The 25,966-nt window shown below is 36.2% G+C and overlaps 1 protein-coding gene across 2 annotated transcripts in view; it reads left to right on the top strand.

The window, feature by feature from the left end:
- The window catches only part of LOC149543583 (Chaperone DnaJ-domain superfamily protein), a 72,569-nt gene extending 47,488 nt beyond the window's left edge, over positions 1 to 25,081 (top strand). The window contains exon 4 of one of the 2 annotated variants that reach the window (XM_089798368.1): positions 24,628 to 25,081. In XM_089798368.1, coding sequence (XP_089654494.1) covers positions 24,628 to 24,843 — 216 coding nt within the window. In that variant the 3' untranslated portion in view covers positions 24,844 to 25,081. Of the gene's footprint in view, positions 1 to 21,444; positions 22,113 to 24,627 lie in introns of those variants that run through there. The other variant, XM_089798369.1, reaches the window with a different exon arrangement.
- Positions 25,082 to 25,966: the final 885 nt, after the last annotated feature.

The following is a 25,966-nucleotide window of genomic DNA, read 5'->3' as shown; positions in this document are numbered from 1 at the left end:
CAGCAAATGCACATGAGCTTCAAGAGTATTACATAGATCTCTCTAGAGAGTTGGAGATGGTCAACCTTCAAACGTGAACCAGGTGGAAAAAACTTCTTTATATATTGATACAAATCTAGAGTTACCAGCATTGTGAAGATTCTTACAGCCATAAATGTTGATTTATAATTCTACTGAAAGGAAAAATGTGCAAAGTGCTGGCATCAAGGTGAACTATCTCTACAGGTTGAAAGAGATAGAAGAAAATGCCCAGAAATACTTAGAATACAGGTTATATTGGAGCTTCAACTTTCACCGAATCTCATTTAAAACAGTCCCTATAATCGTTTATGGTGCCTTCCTATGTGGTATCCTTGCATGTACTTGGGTCAATCTCATAAAGTTTACAAAGGGAGAAAATAACATAAATATCTCAAGTGAAAATTAAGCAAATGATGGAGCTCCAGTACCTTACTGTCGGAAGTTGTAATTCCAATGTGCTAAAAATGATGCCGATGACAAGTCTATCATTTGGAAACTATCGGTGGTCATTTTTGTTTTGTTAAGCTCTAACTCATCTTATCTGTCTATTGTTCTGGATCTGATCACGTTGAATACATTTTTTGCAACTCTATTGTTGCCAGACATGCATAAATGAAGGAAAGAGGCGACTAAGTCTGCATTGCAAGCAGATGGGAATTCTGAGTGAGCACGATGGATATTGCATAACCTAGATGCTATTCTTCGTAATTATTTGGACATTTGAAAACTTCTGAATCATTCACGACATTTATAATGGCAATAATATAAACCCGTTGAAGGAAATTAACCATTGATAAGGAATGTTTCACATTCAGTTGTTGCAATTTCTTCAGTGTAGTTGCGTCTAAACTCAAGAGAGATGTAAGAAATTTATGATCGTCAAAATTGCAGAGAATGAAGTGCCCTCGATAACAAGCCAATAATATTAATGAATTTATTTCCTCATAGCTAAAGTGAACCATGCAGTGATGAAAGTTTTAAAAATAATAATGCCAAGTCATCGTTCAACAAGCGCAATCTAAAAGAGGATGGTTAATTTTTTTTTAAAAAGTATATATATATTTATGATTAATGTTAATTATATATGAAGAGACGTGACTTGAATACCTAAAGTCACTTTCTTTTGTATATTCAAATATAAATATGGAACGATGGTGAGGGGTAAAAGGGAGGGTAATAGCCGAACATTCATATTGAGAGGAAGCAATTTATATTGTAAGGAGGAATAAGGGTTCAATATGATTTTATAATAAAATTCCATTATTTTATTATTATAAAATTATTTTATTTTTTAAAATAAAATAAAATGTTCTTTGTTTATCATTAATGGCACGGAGATTTAAAACCACAGGTGAATCGTCCTTCATAATTATATTTTAAAATTCTGTATATGATTTTGTTATCAGATAAGTGGACATGGTCAATTAGCATTTTAAATTTGATCATCATAGGTGTTGTGAAATATTTAATTATTTCCACAACTATGTCCAGTTTGTCTCAGTAGAGTTAAAATTCAATCTGGACTAATTTAAGATTGCATCATAATTGGTCTGTCGCATCTAGATTATCAAAATTGTTGGCAGTACAAGTGCATTGAACATTATGAAGTTGTATGTAAAAATTCTCTGAAGTTGACTCTATCGCCCGAATGAGCAAAGGCACTGGTCTTTTTGTTGAAGTCAGAAAATCAATATATTCCTCCTGCAAGCATCAAATTTATTATTAATCAATTATTCAAAACATTTAACCATTATTCAGCATTTCAGTTTCATTTTGATCGAGTTCAAGGACCTTGCCAGTCGAGGAACTCGCAAAGTTTAAATTCGCTATAAAAAACCCTTGAATTGAGTAGTCAGTGTTCAAGGTGAAGGCTTACCCGCCTGGGTGTAGCAGAGCCCGAAATGCAGGGGAATCTAAGCGATTTCCGTTCGTTGGCCAAAATTTGATTGAGAGATCCTACCGGAGAAGTGGCAGGCTCTTGAATTTCCAATCTGCGGTTTTGGGAACCAACACAACTTAAATGTGATTGCTTCCCGATTTCAACCTTAGTAAACTTGTAATCAAAATGAGTAAGTTTTTCAACTGGTTTGTCCACCGAGAGCTCAACAACTTCAACAAATTTGGTTTTATCTAAATCAACCAAAATCCTTGAAATAATCTTATCTTTCAAAGATTTGGATTTGGTCCTCTTAACAGGGAGATTGTCCGAAGGAACAACCACTTTTCTCCTCTTCATTGTTATTTTGCTCAACTATGTAGGCAGGATGAAACCTTCATCTATAGAAGTAGATACAGTGGATGTTTATCGTACGAGATAAATAGTTTAATGCATACGGACAATAGACGAGAACATGTAACACAATAGTACTCTTTTTATTATTCGTATATATGCTAAAGAGATTACATAGTGCTTCTAATGATGATTACAACAATCTCAGATGGTGTACATATACCTTCCCGAAGGGGCTCGTCGGCCACATGTCGGCTATATAACAATTATCGACTATATGCTAATCTACCCGTTGACTATTTATAATTTTACTGACAACATCATCCCTCCCAAAAAGGAAAGTCGTCTCCGGACAACAATTACAAAATATCCACCCATGCCGCTTTCTTTGCTTCCAACTCCAAGTGTCATTGTACTGCCTTCAACTGGATGATCAGCTCCTCCCGAGCTCTCTATGCATCCACCAAGACAGCTTCATGTCCAACACCTACTCCAAGTGCCTCAAAGCATATCACCCCTCTTGAAAGGCTTGCTCTAGTGTTCTCTCTACCTCTGATACACAGACACTGTATGCCTGCAACAACTCCAGGTCTCATCAATTGGTCACACTTCCCACGACTGATAACTGCACCGACTGGGGGTCTAGGGGGCATCGCCCCCAGTGCGGGGTCTTGGGGCAGAGCCCCAAGCGTGATAGAGGGCGCGGTCGAGGGGCAGCGCCCCCGCCGCCAAGACCAAATCAGCACCCTCAAACTCACACAAAAGTCCATGGAACACACCATTTTTTGTGATTTCTTTCCGATCCCACACCCTTTCAGCCAACCACTTGTGTTTTCTATCTGTTTATGTCTTTCCCTTCCCTTCGACATCATACATTATTCATTTTGAACAATTTTTGATTTGTCATTTTTTTAAAAAAATTTTTACTGTCTATTTCTTTCTGCTGTATGGTTACATCCTCTGCATCATTCACCTATGGTGTAGCTTTTTACTGTGCTGCATATGGACGTTTTTAATTGGACCGTAGGGTGTAACACCCTGCTTCTGGACGCATTTACCCTTCAAGGTCGTACAGTGGTGTTTTAAATTGATGTCCTGCCATTTAGCAAATGTTATGCTCGTACGGTGGTGTATTTTAACTTCTCCCGTCCATATGGTGATTTGTATATTACTCCTGCGCCCCTCTGTATGGCACCTGTGTATCCCTTTCCTAAATCTGTACTGCACAAGCAGGATAACATTGGGAATCCATATTGTGTAATGTCCTTGCCTTGAATTGCCGTATGGTGTCTTTTAGCTACAAATTCTCTGCTTCTAAATACCATACGGTGCCTGCCAGATGGTGCCATACTGTTCAACCTCAATCACTGTACGGTGGAATTAAAAAGAAGACTGTACAATGCTAATTCCTGATTATGTTTTACTGCACGGTCATGAAGATCACTTTAAAAAGCCGTACGGTGATCTACAACTACTTTTTCTTTTCAATTTTTTTGCTGAATTTTACTGCTCCTCGATATTCACTGATGACAGAACAAGTCGTGCATGATATATTTTTAACTTGGAACTGTTCACCATTTCTAGAATTTCTTGCCTGTCTAATGTCCATAATTTTATTGCTCCATTATCACCTACTTCCCAGATTTGGTATGGCCCGACCCATTTGACTTTAAACTTTTTCGATTTGATTTCGTTTCGTTCGTCATACTTCAACACCAGCTATCTTGGTTGGAACTTGTTCAGTTTTAGGTGTTTATCATGCCATGCTTTGCACCTGTTCTGTGTCACCTCCATGGCCCATTATGCCTACAATTGTTGCTCATCAAGTTTATTTAAGTTACATGATCTTTCCCTCAGGTTTTCCATATCGCCTAGTTTGTTCCCGAAACTCGGTACTATGAATTCTGTCAACTGCCACTCCTTGCCATCAATAACTGTATTCTTGATTTTAGAACCTTCACTCCGTACTACTGAAGCTTTTATTAAGTCCTTCCTCTTTGTTCCCTGTGCAAACCGTACGATGTGTTTTCCTTGCTGCCGACACCTTTCTAGTAAAGTCATGGTGCGTTTTAACCTTTTCTTTCCACGCGGTCTATTCACTGTGTATCATACGGTGGAATTTTTCCTTTTTCTGCCTTTAGCTTCAGCCGTAATCGCCTTCTTCCACTTTTCTGTATTCCTTTGGACATTCATTTTCCTCTCCCTTTTCGTCGACCCTTAACATATTACAGTTCGGAAAGAGCTCATAATCCTCCATCTGCCAGTAGAAAAGGCCGTTGAACGAGTCTAGGTCATCCTCATTCAACCCTCCTTCCAGTCTTAATACTCCCTCTTCATCAGGTTCCATTCTCTTCTTCCTTTCGTTATCATTCTCACTTTCATCTTCTGAGTTTGACGATGCTGCCTCCTCACCTACCATTTGTGTGTGTAAATCAATAATGAATCGTCGCTCCCTGCTTTCCATTGATAGTGTATCATTCTTCTAATCATGCTTAACCCTTGCTTGTACAAGCCATTCTCAACCCAGAATGGCATCATATCCTCTCCATTTCAGCGTGATGATGATGAAGTCGAGTAGGAACAACTGTGTTTCAATAGTCACTGGTTGTGCCATCAGGATCCTGAGAGGTTTAATGCCGTGTTAGTCCCCTGTTAGTAATTGGAACGTAGGTGGCCACAACGTTGGCTGTCCCAATTTCTTCTAGGTATCTTTTGGTGGGACGTTTACCCCTGAACCTTCATCCACAATTGTGTTTGAAATGACTGTTCCTAATATACCCATCTCTACGATTGCCGAATGTCATCCGGATGTGAGGGCTAGCAGCATTGGGTCCACTGCACTTGCTTCACTTTCTTTCTCCCTTCCGTGTTATCTTGGTAATTTAGCAGTTGGAGCGATGTTTGTGAGTGTCGATCGAAGTTGAGGCATTGTGAGGATCAGATCATTTAATTTGATTGGTATTTCAGTTTGTAATATTTGCCTTATGCTGTTTTGTTTTGCGCAGTTTCTCGTTGAGGTACCGGTAGTGTCCTTCAACTGTGATTTCTCTACTTGCGTTGCTTTCTCAATTTCCGCCTGCACTTTTTCCAATCTCTTCTTTTCTTCCGTTGGGTCGGGTTACAGTTTTGCTTGTTTATAGGTGATTGCCAAGACTTCTTCGTCTGCACCGATGCTGATCAAATGCACTCTTGATTTCGGGCACTTGGCATCTTCATGATCTCCAGGACCGCACCATCTGCATAACAACTTTGGTGTGTTTGTTGATGTACAATTCCGTGCAAAGTGGCCCCACAAATTGCATGCTCGACATTGAACCATTAGGTGGCTGTTTGCATCGTGCTGTTTGCATCGTACTGAATTCGGCTACGACCTCCATTATTATTGTTGGTATTGTTGTTTTTCCCTCTTCTATTATTTTTGTACCCACTCGAAGTGGCACCATCATTGCTGGTGTTTCCACTCCCTCCTGATGCAGAAGCCTCCTGTGTCAGGAGCACTTGTTGATGCCCTCTTGTTTTCATATTGAAGGGGTATTCTTTGTGGAATGTCCCATAACTTGACAGATATCGTAGAACTAGTTTTTCGGATAGGATACCTTCGTGTGACCTTCGGTCTTGCATTCTATGCACCATAGCTCGTTTCTCGTCGTCTCTTTCTGCATATTCTTAAATTCCTTCATCATTCTGATCATATTCTTCTAGAGAGCTTAGATCTTCTTATTGTCCTTTTCATCACCATTGCTATCTCCTTCCGAAGACGAGTCATCTGAGTCGGATGAACTACTTTTCTTCTTCTTTTTTATTTTTTGTTCACTCTCTAAGTCCATCGCCCGATTGTACGCTTCGGTGTATGATGATGGCGGCACAGTCTTCATTTTCTTCCTTAACTCTGGGCGTCGTCCTTCAATGAACCATCGCTTTTTCAGTCCATCTATCGACTTATTTTCCATTTTATTTATTAATTCTTTTAGTTTTTTGGCATATACACAGACTGTTTCATTTTTCCCTTGCTTTGTGGTGTAGATTTCTGCTATGATCTCATTGTCGTTTTGCAGCAATTGAAATTCGGTGATAAACTCCTTTTTAACTATTGCCTAGGAAGTTAATTTTTTGGGATCCGCGTCGACAAATCAATCAATTGCTACACCCCTTAGGGTTGCTGAAAATTGTCGGACCCATTCATCTGTGTTGGTTATGCCATTCGCCATCCAAATTGTTTCGCATGTCTTACAATGTTTGATTGGATCAGCCATTCCATCACCATCAAACTTTGGCAATTTTTCCTTTGGTCTAGCCATTATTATTCAAGTTGGAGGTACTTGTTTTGTACCCACACTGTTTTGCACACCCGTGCTTTTCTGTACGCCCGCATTGTTCTACACACTCACATTGTTCTGCATACCCGTGCTGTTCTGCAGACCCGCACTGTTTTGAACACCTGCACTATTTTGAACAGTCATCTTATTTCCAACAGCCGCATTACTTGATGAAAAAGGGTTTTCCTCAAGCAAAGTTGTCCATTTTGGAAGTGTATTGCGGACGAAGAGTTCACTCCATGCTCGTGCTCCCTCGGCACTCCAAGCCGTGTGAGTTAATTCCCTTCTATCTAGATTCTCTTCCCTTGGCGTATACAAGTGAAGAATTTCCTCCCTTGTTTCTTCCACCAAATTCATTTGCTGTCGAGTTTCTTCCAACAATTCCTCGGTGCTTTGGCTTTCGTCGGCAATCTATTGAAACTTTCGTTTGCGTTCGGCCTGTTGTGCCAAAATTAAATTTCTTTGTGCTGTGCGTATTTCATCTTTTTCCTTTAACTTATTCTTATTTTTGTTCAGCTGATTTGGCATTAGTGTTACATCTCAATTTTTGACCTAGTTTGAAATATAGCCGTTGAGGTTCGCATGAAGACAGTTGACAGTTTAATTTGATATAATCTGGCGAAATGATAAGTTAGTTGTTCATTATGATTTCAAATGCAGATGACATGTTAGTTGATCGTTAATCGCAAATTCATGGAATTAAGATGAAAGGTTAACTGATATGATTATTTATAATTTAAAATTTAATTACAAAGAAATTCCTTGCAGGGAGCATGTCAAAGGGGTGAAAGCATTGTCATAAAAGAATTAGGCAGGGCATCATCATCACTGGCAGACGGGTAAAGGACCTAGCAATTTGAAACAGGATACACCCGTGGAATTGCATAAGTTATTTAAATAAAATAATTGAGTTAAAATATGAAAACGTATCTTAGAGGGTTTTAAATTATCTTTTGTTGTAGTATTTTTAATAATTGTTATAAATGTTCTTTTAAATATAAAATAATTTAGCACCATTATAATTTAATAATCAAATAAGTGATATACATATTAGATTTTAATGATTATAATAACCTTTAAACCTTTCATCTTCTTTCTTTCCTTCTTTTCCCTCCTGTCTTTCTTTATTGTTCTTTAAATCGATTTGAGAGTCTTTTCGAATGGCTTCTTGTAACTGATGGTAGCCGAAGAGCCAAGCATCTCTTTTAAATAGTCTCTTTGATTGTATTTTGATATAACTCTTACCTTTGTGTGCAACCCGTAACTTCTTCTTTTCATTCGTCTATATGTTATTGTTTATGCATTTAATGTGAGGGAGTAACTCTGAGTTTTTAGTGAGCCGACTCTCTTAATTCCTTAGCCATCGCAATTCCTATCTTTGGCTTTTGCGACTAAACCAGTTCGGTGGCTTATCTTGCATTGCCAAAATAATACCATCATCCACGGGTGACTGATTGAGGACAGCGGTTTACATAAATACAAGTTCAATTTCAAAATCGGGTGACAGGGAAGGAGTCAATCGTATGGCGTGTTGTATACCATGATGCCTAGTGGATGGTAAGATGTACCCTGTCAATTCCAAGTAGGGAGGGCCTTTCTCGTTAGAGATCGTGTGGGGATATGTTGTGGTCCAAGGTTGGGTGGTTAAGCCCTTGTCAATGTATCACCTCTCTCAAGATGTCGGATGTGCGTTAGACAGAGATAAGCCATGCATTCAATTGTTTATCGGAAATAGGTATTATCATTTTTATTTATGAGGAGGTAAGATTAAATTGAAGTATTTCATTGTTATCATTACTTTACACCTGGATTGATTTGTGAATTGTTTTCATTTATATGAATATTGAATATAAGTATTTATCTAATATTGAGAAACTGTCACAGATAAGTAATTAGAAGGAAAAGAAATCCGAAGCCCTAATTGATTGGGTGACAACTGGAACCTTAAATTATATAGTGGTATTGGAAGCCCTAAAAATGAATCCGTGGTCGCGGAAGCCCTAAAATGAATCTGTGATATTGGAAGCCCTAAATTGAATCCGTGGTCGTGGAAGCCTTAAAACGAATCCGTGGTATTGGAAGCCCTAAGTGACATAACAATATCAAAAGCCCTAAATGAACCGAAGGTAAACAATGCCCTAATTGATACAGTGGTAAGTGATGCCCTAATTTAAAATAATAGAAGTATTTAATTTGATTTTAAGAAAGTAGTTTTTAGATGATAGTTGTTATAGTGTATTTGTGGACTAACCCGAGTGGTTGTAGAGGCATCCCTAGTTTGATTCGAATTCAGTTTTCTAAGGTATGTGGTTTTCACTTTTTGTAGTAATTTCATTTGATGGTAATTCAAGTTTTTAGTTAAGAAAATTTTGTATCACTATTTTTAACGGTAAATCATATTCACATGAACATGAATGATGTAACTGGCTTCCTATGAAATCAAAATTATAACTGTATTCCTTGAGTATGTTAAATGTTAAATTAGACCCTGGAAAACCTGATGTTACAATTAGTCTTCATTCCTCTGCCTTCATTCCAGGTCCATGGGGCAACGGTGCCAAATGTTTACCGTATGGGGTAAATAGTTTAATGCATACAAACAATAGACAAAAACATGTAACACAACAATACTTCTTTTATTATTCACATATATGCCGAAGAGATTACATAGTGCTTCCAATGATGATTACAACAATCTTAGATGGTGTACATATACCTTCACGAAGGGGTCCGTTAGCCACATGTCGGCTACATAACAATTACCAACTACATGCTAATCTACCCGTTGGCTATTTTATAATTTTACCGACAACAGTGGAAACCATTGGCATTGATCTAGATTGTATTTCCATTGTAACTGAACAAGATTCAGTCTACACAGCTGAAGGCATGGGAACACGTGGAGAAGATTCTATCATAAAAAACTCAAAAACCTGTCAAAGATGTATCAAGTTGGGAAACTTGACCATTTGTGAGAGTTAGGAAATCCTCAAACACATTTGCCAAATGCTCATATTGCTCCTTCATAGGAATCAAAGGAACAACAGAAGAAATAGGAAGGGCCATTGTATTGACTTTCGAGATTGGAATAGGAGTAAAAACAGTGGAGAATGAATCCACATTGTCATCTATCTCATCCGAAAAAGGTGCTTCATGAATAGATGGCATATGAGTTTGTGCAGGCTTTGGGGTAGATATGATCATGATTTCCCCTTCATTTGTATCTACCTTATATGATCCTGTCTCTAGTTCCTCTTCTGATTCTTCCTCTGACTCTTCAACTGGTTCAAAGATGTGAGAAGACTTGAAACCTTTTCCACCCTTCAATTTGAATTTGAGGGAACCCTTAGTATCAGAAGATGAGGCACCGTCTTTCCCTGTAATGTCTAGCTACGACTTCCTGCTAGGAGGGCCAAAGCTTCCATAATCCAAGCCCATCTTAGGATTTACTTTTTTAAAGCCTTTATTTTTCAACCATTTATTAGTGTTCACTAAAATGGATTGAAATCTATCCATGATAGATGTACCTTCCTTTTGTTGCCATTGAATAGGAAAATGACACTTCTATCAAAGCCGGCTTGATGAAACTCCGGATCAAGGATGTTGCCATCATCTTCAACTTGGAAATCTGAAGAGATCTCCAACATGTTAAGATCGATTATCTGCTGCAGAGTTAATTTGCAGTAGTCCATCTTCGTGATGTCAAGCTCTGTCCTTATATCAATCCAGATGTCCTCGATGCGATGAACATGAGTGTAAGCCCTTTTCATTTGAGAATTCATCTCTCGGTAATCAAAGTCAAATCTGGCTTTGAACTTCATCAAGGTGATTAACTGCAACTCTGCTTCCATGTTCTTTTCTTTAGGTACCAAATTGATCGAATAGTTGCCAATAGCCAAAGGTTTAGCTAAGGTAATGCCAAAACTAGGCCTATGTATAGCATGCTGATCACTTTGTACATCCATGAGCTGTCTAGCTAGCTCCATCAAGATGATTCGATCTGTAGCATACCTAGGTATGGTATATGGCTCGCCTTTGAAATACCCAACTCTTAAGTATGTGAAAGTTGGAAATTGAATGAAAATGCAGCCGTATTGGTTCACCTTTTCCCGTGCCGCATCAAATTTTCTTTTGACAGATAACTGTTTATTGAACAAGCACCGAAAATGCCCAAAGAAGGCATCTTGGACTCTTCTATAATGAAATTTACTATTTGCCAAAGTGATTTGGTCATAGTAATCCCAAATAAGAACCTGAAGACGATCTCCCTGGGTTGAGAGACCAGAGAAAGATCTTATGGTAGCAGCAATGTAAACAAGGTAAGAGTTCATGTAAAAGGGCGCTGAAGTTCCCATTTCTACTGGCAAAATGCAGTGTTGATGAGCTCTCCCCAGAAGATGTGTTCTTTGTTTTCCATTATTTGAAAGATGAATTTATACATCCATGGCTCAAAATCAATAGAATCTTTGAGACTGCAAATTCTATTGAGAAGGATGATGAGATCCTTATATTCTTGTTTGAGGTTAGACCGATGAACGATCTTTCGCCATCTAGAGAAGTTGTTCCTTTTATTGTCTAATCAGTATAGGTTGACAAATTTTTGATAATCACCCTTTTGCCCATTCTAGCATGCTAAAGATGATTCTTTGGTTAAATCTGAACATTCTTCTTTATGTGGTAGCTTGAAGATTTGTTCAACGACCTCAGGATCAAGGCTAATAATAACCTTGCTGTCAGCGTCCTTGATAGTCTTCGTCTTTGGAGTAAAACGCCGTGCACATTCAAGAACAAAATCATGTTCTATGGCCGCCATAGGAAATGTAAGCACCAAGTGAATGTTACTTCTTTTGATACACTTCATTTTGTGGCCAACTAGAGTTTCAACTCTACAAAAAATCAGCCATGTCCACATGACCAATTTTCGTGTCCATCACATTATCAAGAATAGATGTGACTGATGAGGGAGCTACATGAGCCAACTCTTTATCATATTGATATTTCATTTGCCTTTGTATTTTGATGGTGAGGAGGTGAGGACATTTCTTTTGCTTGTACCGCAACACAAAACCCCCAAAAACATAAATACATCATCAGATGGAATCGCCAGACAAGTTGATTTGTGATCAGCAATAAAGATTTGGAAACAAATTGGAGACTTTGTAGATCCGATGATCTCAAAAAGAAATCATATGCATATGCAGTGAATGAAAATGAAATGAATGGAATACGGAATGAAGTGTTATGAAGGTGGAAAATGGAAGATGGAATGAAACAAAATGAAATGAGAATGTGTGAAGGTGGAATGCATGGGAATGCATGCAAATGAAGATTGCTGATTTTCAAACGTGACTTAGGGTTTTCAAGGCATTATTGCATGAAAAATGAATACATGTGATTGCAACATGTATTGGGAGATGAAAGGTGAGATGAGAAGCAAATGTGGATAATGGATGCACTTTGCATGCAAGTGTGAATGGAGGATGAGATGGAAAGCATGGAAAAATGCGGAAACATGTATTTGCTCATGAAGGCGCAAATACATATGGAGAGATGGAAATGGAAAATGGAAGAGGGATAATGAGCTTTATAGTTGTCTTTGGTGAAAAGGTGAAGTCAAAGTACATGAAAATGAAAATGACATCTTTTTGACTTTTCAAAAAGTAACTTTTAATCAAAATTGGACCTTTTGGATGCAAGTACAGGCAAGTGGATGCGAAAAGTGAGATGAGTGAAAATGAAATCGGAAAATAGGATTACATGCATGTGCGGATGGTGAATGAGATGGAAAACATGTAATCACACTTGTTGAATGAGATGTGAGATGTTGTGGCATGAAAATGGAATGTGGAATGTGATGATGCTTTCGCATGAAGTGAAGCAACAACAAATTCTTAACTTCTCCAAAGTGGAGAAAATCGGCAAGTAAGCACAAAACAGAAAAACTCAAAAGGAAAATGTACCTTTGGAAAGTGACTCAAACATGCCAAGATGGAAAGCACTTCAACACAGAGATTCGAAATTGGAACTTGGGAAAGAACCAAAAACATGAAAATGAACAAATTTTTTATTTTTAAAGGAAAAATGCACTTTCCATGGCATAGATTTCAACAAGTGGCAATCGTCAAGCAATTATGTGCATAAAATCAACAAGATAAGCACAAATTAAATAGCAAGAAAGAAGAAGTCCACTTACATGAAGATTAAGTGCCAAAAATGAAGGAAAAAGATTCTCCAAAAATGCTAAGACTTTTTCCAACTTTGCAAATTCGAATGGGAAAGGGCAGCAAACAAGGCGTTTTGTGTGCTAGATGCCAAAATGTGCCCTAAAAATGCTCCAAGATCCAACATTTTTGACTGCACATGCTACGAGACGTTTTTAGTGAAAAATGTTTTTCACCAAGGAGAAAGATCAAATCGATTTGGAGTTTAAAGGTGGAGATTTGTATCAAAATGCAATGCAATCACCATAAAACACCAAATCGATTCATCCAATGCAAAAACGTTGACAAAAAATGGATATATTTGGAGTTTTTTTCAAAAACATGCCCTAGAATAGAGCTTCCAAAAACAATTTTCAGCATGATAAATCCATTCTTGATGCAAGAAAACTCATTGCCAAGCAAAAACGCCTTAAATGGAGAAGATTTCATGCAAATCCACCAAGTAAATCTCTCAAAATGAGCAAAATCAAGTTCTTGGAGAGCAAATGCATGCATTCTTTCAAAATTGGACCTTTTGGAGGGCACAACACATTTTAAAACAGGCTTTTAATTAAAATCAGACCTTTTTGGGTGCATAGCATGTTTTAAAATATGCAAGTGATCAAAATCGCACCTTTTGGGGTGACTAGCATATTTTAAGTTGTATCTCATACTTTTGATGCAAAGACATAAAAACTTACCTTTTAATGTAATGACATCAAAAAGGTCCACTTATGTTTACAAGTTGAACTTTATATGCAGTGACATGTAAAATGTCCACTTTTGATAGATTTTACATGTAATTGCATATAAAAGGTCCACTTTTGGTAACTTAAAGTCATTTAATCAACTTAATTTCATAAAAATGTTACTAAATAAGACATAAACAACATTTATATATCATATTTAAAAATACAACACATAAATATCATTTAAAAAGTAACATTTAAATGAGCATTTGATTTAAAAATAAAAAATTAAACTAAAACTATATAGTTATATAGTCACTTTAAGTGAAAATTTTAAAGATAAAGTAACTTAAAAATATAATAAAAAGTGAATTTAATTTATATTTTTCCAAAAGTGAAAGTCAAATTAAAAATATAACATGATTTTTTAATTCATGTTGTTGTATAAAAAAGTCCACTTTTGAGGCACTAAAACGACCATAACTCTTGATTGACAATTCCAATTGAGCTCTAAGTTAGACCAAATCGAAGGGAAAACCGAAATCCATAAAATGAGAAAAACGAAAGGATTAAAAACCAACAAACACAAACTCAAAAGCAAAGAAAATGATGATGAAGGTTTAAAAAATCAAGCAAAAGCTTGACAGAAAGCAAAACGAAAAAGACTTGACGAAAGCCTTTAGTAAAATAGTCCATTATATCAATTGTTACTGATTGGTTGATCAATATTTAACTAATTAAATGATGAACTAAACTCAGAGAAATGCAAAACTAATTTGAAAAAGTTTCGTATTGTTACCTACATTTTGTGGTGACAAAATGCAGGACAACAGATAAAGTATCATAAGGACAATTCGTTATCCCTCAATTGAACTCAGTGTTTCTCTATCTTACATTTCTTTTGAAAGTTTCCATTGAGTTGAGTCCCAAATTGTTTGCTAGTAAGAGTTTTTCTTCTCTGACTGCAAACACTCAATTTTTGGCAAGCCTTTGTGTCCTTTCTTCATTTTTCTCTGTGTTGTAAGTTTTTTTAGTCTTGATTTTTCCTTAAGGTGAATAGCCCTTAGAATTCCACTTTTTCAACCTAACTTAGGTCAAGATCTCGCTCAAGTTACAAGGGAAAAAGCGGGGTTTTTCAGGACAATTGCATATCTCGATTAAAAAAACCTTACAAAAGTGGACATTTTATTGGTGAAAGCATGCTATCAAATTATATTTAATATTTAAAGTGGAATTTGTGGTCTATTTTAAAATTTCAAATCATTTTGAGTTGATTTGACTATAGTTTTTTATGTTTTTATGAAATAGCCTATCAAGACTATTTTTCATGTTACTTAATCTAAAGCTATAGTTAGATATTAGATTTAATTATATAAGACAACTCAAGTGCTTAAAAGTGGGGTTTTTATTACTCATTGTATACATCAACATGCATATCACTATGTGAAAACTCATTGACCCATGTTTCATGAGTAGTGATTCAACATGAATCCATTTCTCATGAGAATAAATGAAACACTTAGCACTCATTAGATCTAGGTGATGCTCACAGGGGTGAAGCACCGGGACTTCCCGGGAGGTCACCCATCCCAGTACTACTCTAGCCTGAGCACGCCTAACTACGAAGTTTCCTCCATGGTTAAACCCAAAGCTTGCCAAGTGTTCCAATGAGTGCAAAGTGTTCCATTTATTCTCATGAGAGATGGATTCATGTTGAATCACTACTCATGAAACATGGGTCAATGGGTTTGACTCAAAAATCACAGTTAAATCTTGATAGCAATATCACCATATGAACCATCTTAAAGTTGTCTCCTTTAGAGTAAATGGAAACAACTTGAGCTTGTGGGCATTTGTTGTATAGTCATAGCTCCTACAGAGGATGTCAAACTCAAAAAGAAAGGTCTCAAGGTCTTTAGTGATCAAACCATAGAACTTAGGGAGTGCAGAGGTAGGAATATTCTTCAAATTATTGTTATCATGAAGGTCAGGGATAGGAAATGGAAAAGTAGGTTGTGCCATCCTTGGCGGTGGTGGTGGTACTCCTTGTATTGGTTAATAGATGACCAAAGCAAGGGGGGTGTCCTTATATCCTGGTTCAGCAAAAATGTTATTCAAATTCAATGATCCTTCAGATGATGGTGGTGAAGGTACATCTACATGGGGAGCAGGAAATGAATTTTCAAACAGTTGGTCTTCTTCTTCTTGGTTTTCAGCTTGGCAATCTTCTTGCTCAGAATATATTTAATTTCTTCTATTGCTATGGGGTCATGCTGAGGAAGGAATCTCCCAAGATGGTCTCATCTTTTATGCATACAAAGAGAATAAAAATAGAACTTCTATTCTATGGAATTGAGAAAAATGACCCTTGAGAGAGGTTTAGAGTGACACCATCCCTGACAACGACGCAAAAAATGCTTGGTTGAATGATTGGTTTGGAAACTAGAGTTTTGTACTCATGGATTGGACATCCAAAGTAGCATCCAAATACTTCATTAAACTCATTTAATTTATCAACTAGGGACGTAAACTTGAAATGGTATTTGCAAAGTATATGCTCCAAATCCTCTTAGTTGTCATTTCTAATCTATAGAGATGAAAATGCTAGACTTTAGCAAGAACAAAAATACTAAATCTAAGTGCAGATTTAAGTAAACTTAATCTAGAGTACATGAATTGAATCACAAACAGGATTCTATACTATTTGCCTTTATTGCAGGAACAACTAATGGTTTTGTTACCAATGGCTACAGAAGCAACAAAGTTCTATCTAGTCCTAGAACAAAGGAAATCAATCCTACCAACTAAATTCACTCACCAAGTGGCCCCCCTTGATAAGTGAATGATAATGAACTCAAGATAAAGTACTGAGAAACAACAATGCCATCTTTATTGATATAAAACCATTAACAATACAAACTGAAAATAATAGAGTATATACTAAATGTTGTTACAAATTACAATCACTCAACTATATTCAGAGGCTTGAATCAACAACTTATTTATAATATATATGGAAAACTAACTTTCTTAAATCTAGCCTCAAGAAACGAGGATTTAGCAACATCATAAATAAATTACATCAACGTAAAACACATCCTTCTTATTTGAACAAGTCTTCATCAAATGTAGTGCATCACAGTTTTTGGATTTGCGCAAGCTGTTATTAGTTGTATTGCCTTGATCTTCAGATGAACTTTTGGTATAAGGTGGTTGCATGATCTTGCCATTACTTCCCTCGCTCATGCTCCTTTTAAGCTTCCTTTGACTTGTTCCTGCAAGAGATTAGTACATTTGCAATATATCGAAACACATCCATTTCAATAACTCATAGAAAGCATTAAATGCACATATAGACTAATTCTTGCTCATAGTACTTGGCTACAGGAACCTACCCATTAAAGGTTTGAATGGAGAAAGTATTCTATCTACCAATATACACATATGATCCCATTTATCAAATATAAGTTTCAATTATAGCATCATATTCATGAAACCATATGATGTCTCAAGACCATAGAAACGTAGAGTAGTTATAGATTTATACAAAGTATATAATAAAAAGTCTTTGAACTTAAAAAGGAAAAGACCCTTCAAATAACCATAAAACCTATAAAACTTATACTATTTCATAGTCCTATCACCCATTTGATGAGAAAGGATCTGATCATTTGATTATCTTATTTTGCTTTGTCGTCTTTGTGACGTTTTCCCGAATTTCCGATTCTTCGTGCCCTTGCTGAGGTATAAGGGTTTGAAGCTGAGTTATGCATTTATTACATAGCCGAGGTATTGTGGATTAAATTCTGAGAATTATTATTGTCTTCCTCTATTGTGATTACTGTTTTTTGGAAGGTGACAGTGCTGCAAATTAGCATCCATTCTACATAGCTGGGTGTTAGATTTTATTTGTTAATGACGCATAGCTGGGCAGCGATTTAAATCTGTATATAGTGTGTGATTGGGTATCCATTACCCAATCAAACCTCTACGATTTGGATGTCATTAAAGGCATTTGTTTGGAGCATGGTAGCACCTATTATGAGATGTTAGGGAAAGAGGAGGAGGTGGCTCAGCTCACCCAAAAGCTTGAGGTGACTGTAGACTCTCTTCAGTATACTCAATTGGTTCTTCAGGAGTCACAGTCACAGTTGGATGAGGTTACCATGGAGTTGGAGCAAGTACAATCGACACCAGCCCTATATCCTGTTTCAGTTGCATATTGTGGTTGGTGGTGAGTTTGATTCCACGGTTGGGGATGAGGGGTGTAATGATGTGGTAGTCACATTTGCCCAAGATATGGGTGTAGTAGGTACAGAGGAGGTGAGAGCATTAATTGAGGACTGTAGTGTGATTCCTGTTGTGCCACAGTTTCAGAGGGATCAGTTGTGGGTAGCAGGGGAGTAGGTTAATGCTTCCACATATAATTTCTACTACACAGAGTCTTTCATGGACTATCTTTTGGGGAGTTCAGATGTGCGGGAGGATTCATACAAAGTGCCTTAGGGTACTCTCATTTTGTCTACCCTACTTTGTCACAGGGATTTCATGGTTGGGTTTGCAAAGAGGATTCTGATGTTGATGTCTATTATGGGTGTTGGTGCTACAGGAGTTGCTTGTACATAATAGGGATAGTACGCAATTCTACCCTTGGGATCCAGGTGGGCTGTGATGTTCATTTTGCTCCAGGATTGCTTGGGGACAAGAAATCTTAGGGAGGGAGGATTGTAATGTCCCCATTTTTAGCAGGTTCTTGCAGTTGGCTAGTGGGATTTGAGGGTCTCAGTTGTGGGGTTATAGGCTTTCCAACAACCTATAGTGTGTTTTGGCTCCTTTTGAGAGCCTTACTGTTAATGTTCCAGAGATCACTGCAAATGTAGTTGCATTGTTATATGGTATATGCTTTTAAAATGACAACCATCTCTCTAATATAGGATGAAGTATGGATAGACATGTCTCTTCACGGGACATGTCTATTCATTAGAATGTAATTAATATAATGAAAAATAAATATCTCATATATTATATCTCACTTATATATATATATATATATATACATATTTGCACTACAGTTTATCCAACTAATGCTACCAATCATTAACACTCCCTCTTAGATAAGGAGGATAAACAAGATTCATACACAATAAGAATAACATATTACCTGAAGGTAAAAAAATGGTTTATGGAATGTCAACTCATTTGACTTTGAATATCAACTCATTTGATATTTGAATGTCAACTCATTCAACATTTTTATGTCAACTCATTTGACATTCACTAGGTGCCTTTGAGTAACGGCCTCCTAAATGTTTGCAAGATACTCACCAAGTACTATGTGTAATATAAGGTATGTGCACTCGCACCCTCATAATGAATACCATATAAACTTTCACCATGCAAAGTATCATCTATCATGATCTGCATAGATATCGTAGGATATCCATCATAATAGATTAAGTTATTGGAAGATCATCACCTTTCAATAACTTCTGCAAATACGAGAGATAATCATTTGGAAGTCGTCACTTCCTCATGATATACACAGGTAGGCCCATATAGTTTAGAGGAATATTTAGGAATCACAATCTTCTTGATTGCTACTATTTATTGATTACTGGAGAATCCATCTTCAACATGGTCTACTCCCTCTTAATCAATACGTCTGAGATCACCAAAGGTTGATTGAATCATAACCTCTATCTGCTCCCTCTCCTTCAAGGTTGTCTCTAATGAAATGTCACTCCCTCTTTTTCCTACAAGAACATTTTTGAAGGAAAATCAAGACAAACAACTCTTTTCATGCTAATAAGAATATTAACATTATTTAAGATGTTACTAATTCAACTCATACTTATTAATAACATAAATAACTCTTTATTTTATATTTTCAATAATAGAAATAAGATAATAATATTCAATTTTTATCTTTCATACTCCCATAACCAATTTCTTAATATTTAAGCATTATATGAATATATTAAATATAATCTTAGAATGAATGCAAATATATATACATACATGTATATAATTATTTGCCATGTATACTCTCAATTATATATCCCATATAATATTAATTTAAACTTTAGAAAAGAATATTTATAAAAACAAACAAGGCAAATGTTAACACTTATCTTATTGAGTTGATGCCCAAGGCCTTTACCCTTATTGTCGCATCCCTTTGTAGATAATTGTAAAGTGACTCTCTTGTAATATATTTAGTGGGCCCAGACATTAAGGCAAGTAATTTCCACCAAATCAACGAGCACGTCAAGTTTTCCAAATCAGGCATTGTATCATAAATCAACGACATGGTGCAGGTGGGGATTGTTCACCATCAACATTTTCCTCTTCTTGCTGTATGGATTGATGCTGTCCCGGGACAGTTCTGCTGCCTATCATGCGGCTTACGAACATGATAAATTCCTTAGCGCTGCTGCATTGAAAATAACCAAACTGGTTTAAATTTGAAGCGCTACAGAGCAACACAGGATCAGATCCAGAACTAGAAGTAGATCCAGAATTAGGGTTAGCTTGCGCTTTCATCACCACAAGTGCTGTGATCTTCATGGCTGCTCTTTTCTGGATCACTAAATTGTCAGTCTCTTAGGACAGATCCACCAAATGGCCGATTGTAAAAGATGAATTTGAGCAAGAGATGATTTATTTTCAGCAAGAATAATGTCGATCAAGAAAGTCTGCAGAGCAATACAAAATGATAGCTCTCTATCTTTGAACCAGTATGTCTCCTGAATAATAACATTCATCATCACAACCTACACTCAACCAAGAAAAATCTAACACATTGAAATAAGGAGAGACAATGAATAGCTGGCAGTCACCACACAATTTTGTTTTATATCCCAATAGTCATGAAAGCCACATGGTTACTATATTTGCCAATCCTTTGGCGATTCTGATGACACTTGCAGTTCATTCTTCATTTATTTGGACAGTGCCAGATATGTATGTGAGTCATGTCATTTTCAAGACATCTGTTGCCTCAAATGTGTGAGCCTCTGTAATACACAAGACACCATACAAAGAATGTGAAACCCTCCGAAGTAACCAATGCATGTAACTTAGTGCGAGAGAATCATTCAACATAATGATTCTGCAATCACTTCAATTTTGATCTCCTCTTCTTGTAATTTAATAGTACTTCAAATCCCATAAGTCCGGTAAGGAAACTACTTTGATATAGTTTTCATTCAAAACTATTAAAAAATAAATATTTAAATTCCCTGTGATTCGAATCTGCTCTAATACCATGTTAATGTTCTAGAGATCACTGCAAATGTAGTTGCATTGTTATATGGTATATGCTTTCCAAATGATAGGCATCTCTCTAATATAGGATGAAGTATGGATAGACATGTCTCTTCACGGGACATGTCTATTCATTAGAATGTAATTAATATCTCATATATTATATCTCACTTATATATATATATATGCACTACAGTTTATCCAACTAAAGCTACCAATCATTAACACTTACTATTTATAGTAAGTCAAATTGTTGGTTCTGATGAGCTCAATTGAGTTAGAAGAGTTGAGTGATGCTCTCATTGTTTATTTTAGGCTTCTAGTTTGGGCTCCAAGAACCTTGGAGGGAGCATCTATTTATAGTAAGTCACCCCCTTAGGTTTATTCATTGTCTTTTTTTATCAGGACCACTCTGGTGTTGTCAAATTTCAATTTTGATGCTTCTACAGTTGTTTTTGCAAGACGAGTGAATTATTATTATTATTCATTTAAATATGTTGAGGTTGCTATTTTTGTTGGTTTTGTGTGTTAGTCACCTCAGTATCATAGCTCGTTGGAACCAAATTGAAAAGTTTTAAATCGTGGGCACAAGAAATAGTGGCCTTGTGTGTCAGAATATTATGTTATTTTGGGAGCCAAAAGCAATTGATAATTATATTATTATGACACTTTATTATATTTTAATATTGTGGAGTTTATTTGGGAAACTTGTGTCATTGCAGGTTATAAATATGAGCCCATTTGATGAGAAAGGATCCGATCATTTGATTATCTTATTTTGCTTTGTCGTCTTTGTGACGTTTTCCTGAAGTTCTAATTTTTTATGCCCTTGTTGAGGTATAAGGGTTTGAAGCTGAGTTATGCATTTGATCCATAGCTGAGGTATTGTGGATTAAATTTTGAGAATTATTATTGTCTTCCTCTTCTGTGATTATTGTTTTTTGGAAGGCGACAGTGCTGCAAATTAGTGTCAATTCTATACAGCTGGGCATCGGATTTTATTTGTTAATGATACACAACTGGGCAGCGATTTAAATCTGCATATAGTGTGTGATTGGGCATCCATTATCCCAATCAATCTCTACTTGGACGTCATTAAAGGCATTTGTTTGTTGCAAATACCTCATGTTGTTGGCACGGGTCTGCATTACGGTTGTGGCCTTACCTTGGCAGCTGTGACCAGCATTATTGGAGCTTGGCGTTACCTTGTAAGGCTGTGTTTATATATGAATAGCAGCATTTGGCATTGGGTTGGAAGAGCACGCTGTTGTACGTGGTCTTCATCAATTTATTTGCTGCAAGTTGATCCATATAGTAGTTATTCACAGGTTCTCAAATTACAATTGAAATTTCATTGAGTTGTTATAATTATTTATTTGGTCTTCATCAAGAGCTGCCTCGTAGATATTTTGGTTTCATGCCAATTGTTTGCATTAATGTCCACTGGCTGTAGTTGCAATTTTCACATGTAGAAATCATATGGATGCATTTGAAAAGGTCAAAAAGGTTTGCATTGTAACTTATTTCTTTTCCTAGACTTCTTGGTAAACTTTTGCAAGCGTTCTAATATCATTCCTAACCATTCCAAACAAGTAAACACAATCTGAAAACAAAATAGAGTGAGAGAGAGAGTTTGCATGCAATGTGTTTGACGAAATGTCAAACATCTGAAAAGTGAAGGCTGTTGATGATTTGTTAGGGTTGGAACTAGTTGGGGTTCTTACAATTTCGAATAGATCTCTTTGCCATTAATGAGGTCTGATAAAAAAACGCCCCAAATCATATTGCTATGATTGCAACCTTTGGAGATAATGCAGTCCTTCCTCTAGCCCGGTTGAATGTGTCGCCTATTAAGGCATAGTCTTGCGGATCAGCCTTTAGTGTGGATTTGATTTTTCCTATTATGCATAGATTCGAAATGTCTGAACATTGGCATTATTGCATATGTAAGGCCCAATTGTATACATCAATCAGATGATTAACTTTCTGCAACTTGAGGCTCATTTTGATACTATGATTTTCAGCTACATGACAATTCGATCATCTTCTGAAACCTCAGGAATCATGACAGAGATGGTGCTCAGTGGAACTTCTCTTGCAGGTCCTTGCTCAAAGGAATTCTGAAGGGAGTATGAACAATCAAAAAGAATATGGACAACCCTCAATTTGTCCTCTTGCATGTCCTTCACTACTGCCTAATACCACAAGCTAGGAAGAAGCTGGAAAAGATCATACCTTTAAGTATCCCTAGAACCACTTAAGTAAATATTATCTTTCCACAAACAACCAGCAGCAGGGCAAACGACAAATGTCAGACATAGCCATGGGATTTTATAATATTGTCATTTCTGATCACCCTGTTTGAACTCAAGGCACTTTTAATCAAGTCATGTTTGAATTCACAAAGTGATGCATTCGCCTCAGTGTCAAGAACATGTCTAACAGGATTCTCCATGGCACCTCCACAAGCTTCAAAAGTTTCCTTGTAGGGCCTTATTAATGTTCAGATAATAGGTTTCACTTCAAATTACTTTCATATAACTGAAAGTTGAGACAATAGACAAAGTTGATTAGGCAGGGGGAACAAGGTGGAGATCGTGGTGAGAGAAGCTTTTCGTGTAGGTGCTTGAAGAATTTTTGAAAGGAGTGTGAAAGATCAAGAAGGCTATGGACAAGCCTCGATTTGCCATCTTGCTTGTCCTTTATAACTGATGTTGGCAAAATGAGAGATAAGGCACAAATTATACCACTTATGTCCTAGGTATTCATCTTTATTACATTCACCATATTTTTATTTCTTTTTAAAGATAAGAGGTTGAAAGTGAAAATTTTCCATCTGTAGTTTCTCTTGCTCTTTTTTGAGAGACTTTCAGTTACGATCTCAAATACAACATTTAAAGTACCATCCCAAAGAGAACTGCAATCACCTGTTAGAAGTATTTCTTGATTGCTATAGTTCCTTGGATAGATGCAATGAAAACATTTGCTGCATAGAAGGCTTCCTAGAACCCTGGACAAGTATCTTCCACACTTTCCTTCCAAATTCACACTCCTGCGAAATCTCAGCACTTAAAAGACTGGTATATTAGAGTATAGCACCCTCTATAAACTGCAGTAATCAGGGATAGCACCCCCTATAAACTGCAGTGTGCCGGGTAAACTTTTTTAATGTGAGTGATGACACTGGCGCAACACGTCCTCCAGCACCACATGGGCTGGGGGGAAACTTGACCTCATGACCTCGTGCTTCACAACAAGAAGCTCTTGCCAATGAAGCCAGGTCCCCTAGCCCCACAGGGGAAAAGTTTTCCATCTCGTCTTGATTATTTTTTGGTCTCCAGTAAGCAAGATGTAGCAATAGAATGTTACTTACCCTTCTATTTTGGACAACAATACTAAAAGATATAGACAAAGGTCTACATACGATCCCGCAAACCTAGTACAGTACACTGTCATACTCAAAATATCACATAACTGAAGGCTGCTGTCATATCCCCAGATTTGAAATCTTCATTAAACTATCCACCTTGAATATAAGATTTAAATATAAGTAATTAATAAAATTTAATATAATTATACTTAATTGATAACATCTATTAATTACATTTAATAATATAATAATATTATATTATAATATATTATTTAATAAAAAGTCCCAAAAGACACGACCCTTCGGATTAAGATATATATAAATGACATGGAACCTTAGTCATATAATGGGGATTACTCGTGAAAGTAATTGGGAAAAGCCCAATTAGGGACATTACAGCCGCACATCTCGTATCATCTTCTTTGGACTGATTCGTTGTTTTCAACGTCTAAGAAATTTGTGTTAAATTATATGGTATAAGCCATGGAAATGTTCTTTTAATAGCTCACGTTTTGGTCTATTATATTTCCTGCAGGCTCTTGGAGAGGAATTTGTTGAGTTCTTAGAAAAGGAATTAAACATTAGTGATGAAAGCAATGAAATAGAGGCATCAAATCTACAAGAGACTGGAGCTTCAAGAGTGAATAAAGATTCCTCTGAAAAGGAGAGCAGTCAGCAAGATGAGATAGAAAATGCCATTGATGAAGTTGAAGCTGCTTTAGCTCAACTGAGGAGAGAATTGGGACTTTAGGGCTTTCTATTCTATTTACATTGTGGTGATATTTCTTTATTTAGAAGACCGTAAACAGTCTTGTGGAATGCTCGTAATTCTTTAAATATTCCAAAATAGCTCTTCTGAATTTGAGTATAATTTTGTTCCTGTCTAATTTAATGCAACCAATAATTTTTCACATTTGTTAAGCTAGTCTCAAGTTTATTTACAATGGCAACTATAACTATTTTACACAATCTAATGCTTCTTTCTTTAATGAAGCTCAAAAGCTATTGCTGAGAAGGTTGTACATGCATGATATATTTATTTTAATTTAACTTTTTAATATTTGTGATATTTTTTTGGGCTCAGAAGTAGGCTTTAATTTTATATTTTATCATTGTTTAAAGTGCAGGCACGGGAAAAAAGAACAAAGAAAGGGGAAGAAAACCCCTAGTATAATCTTAAATATAATGTCTTGAATACTTAATATTTATGATATTATATAAAATAAATTTAAAGCAACAAACCTGTTTCAGAAGTTTTTTTTTAAAAACTTAACAAAATAATTTTGTCTTGTTTAAGTTGCATCTGATTACAATCAGACTTAGAATGGATTTTAATTTCCATGTGCTCTCGTCAGATTATTTTCAGGGCAGATACATAGATGTTTTACTTCCGACTGTAATGCATTGTGAGGGCAGAGCATCTCCTAAATTCTTCCACGAACTCACTTCAATACATGGTGCTTATTAATCAATGTGATTCCTCAATGCTAAAAGTAAAGCTAAATTGAAGTGAGGAATAATAATAAAAGTTCCAGTTTAGGTAAATTGAAGTGAGGTATAATAATAAAAGTTACAGTTTAGATCAATTGAAGTGAGCTAAAAGAATCAAGGTAATAGTTTAGGCAAATAATTAAAAGTGCATTTCGCTTGTAAAAATAATAAAAATTGTTTCAACAATAGTAACTTATTAAGACCCCAGTTTTGATTTGCAAAAGGCTGACACTTATTAACATCACTGACGTTATGAAAAATGTAATAAAATAGAACAAGGATACACATTTTTTCTAAGGTTGTAAATGAAAAACATGAGAATTTATAAGAATAAAGGTAGAATAATTATGTAATAATTAGGAATGATAAATATAAGTATCAAT

Source organism: Cupressus sempervirens, chromosome 8 (assembly GCF_028749045.1).
Source record: "Cupressus sempervirens isolate cs-2001-9-10 chromosome 8, ASM2874904v1, whole genome shotgun sequence".
Taxonomy (NCBI): domain Eukaryota; kingdom Viridiplantae; phylum Streptophyta; class Pinopsida; order Cupressales; family Cupressaceae; genus Cupressus; species Cupressus sempervirens.
This window is presented reverse-complemented; position numbering and strand designations above follow the sequence as displayed.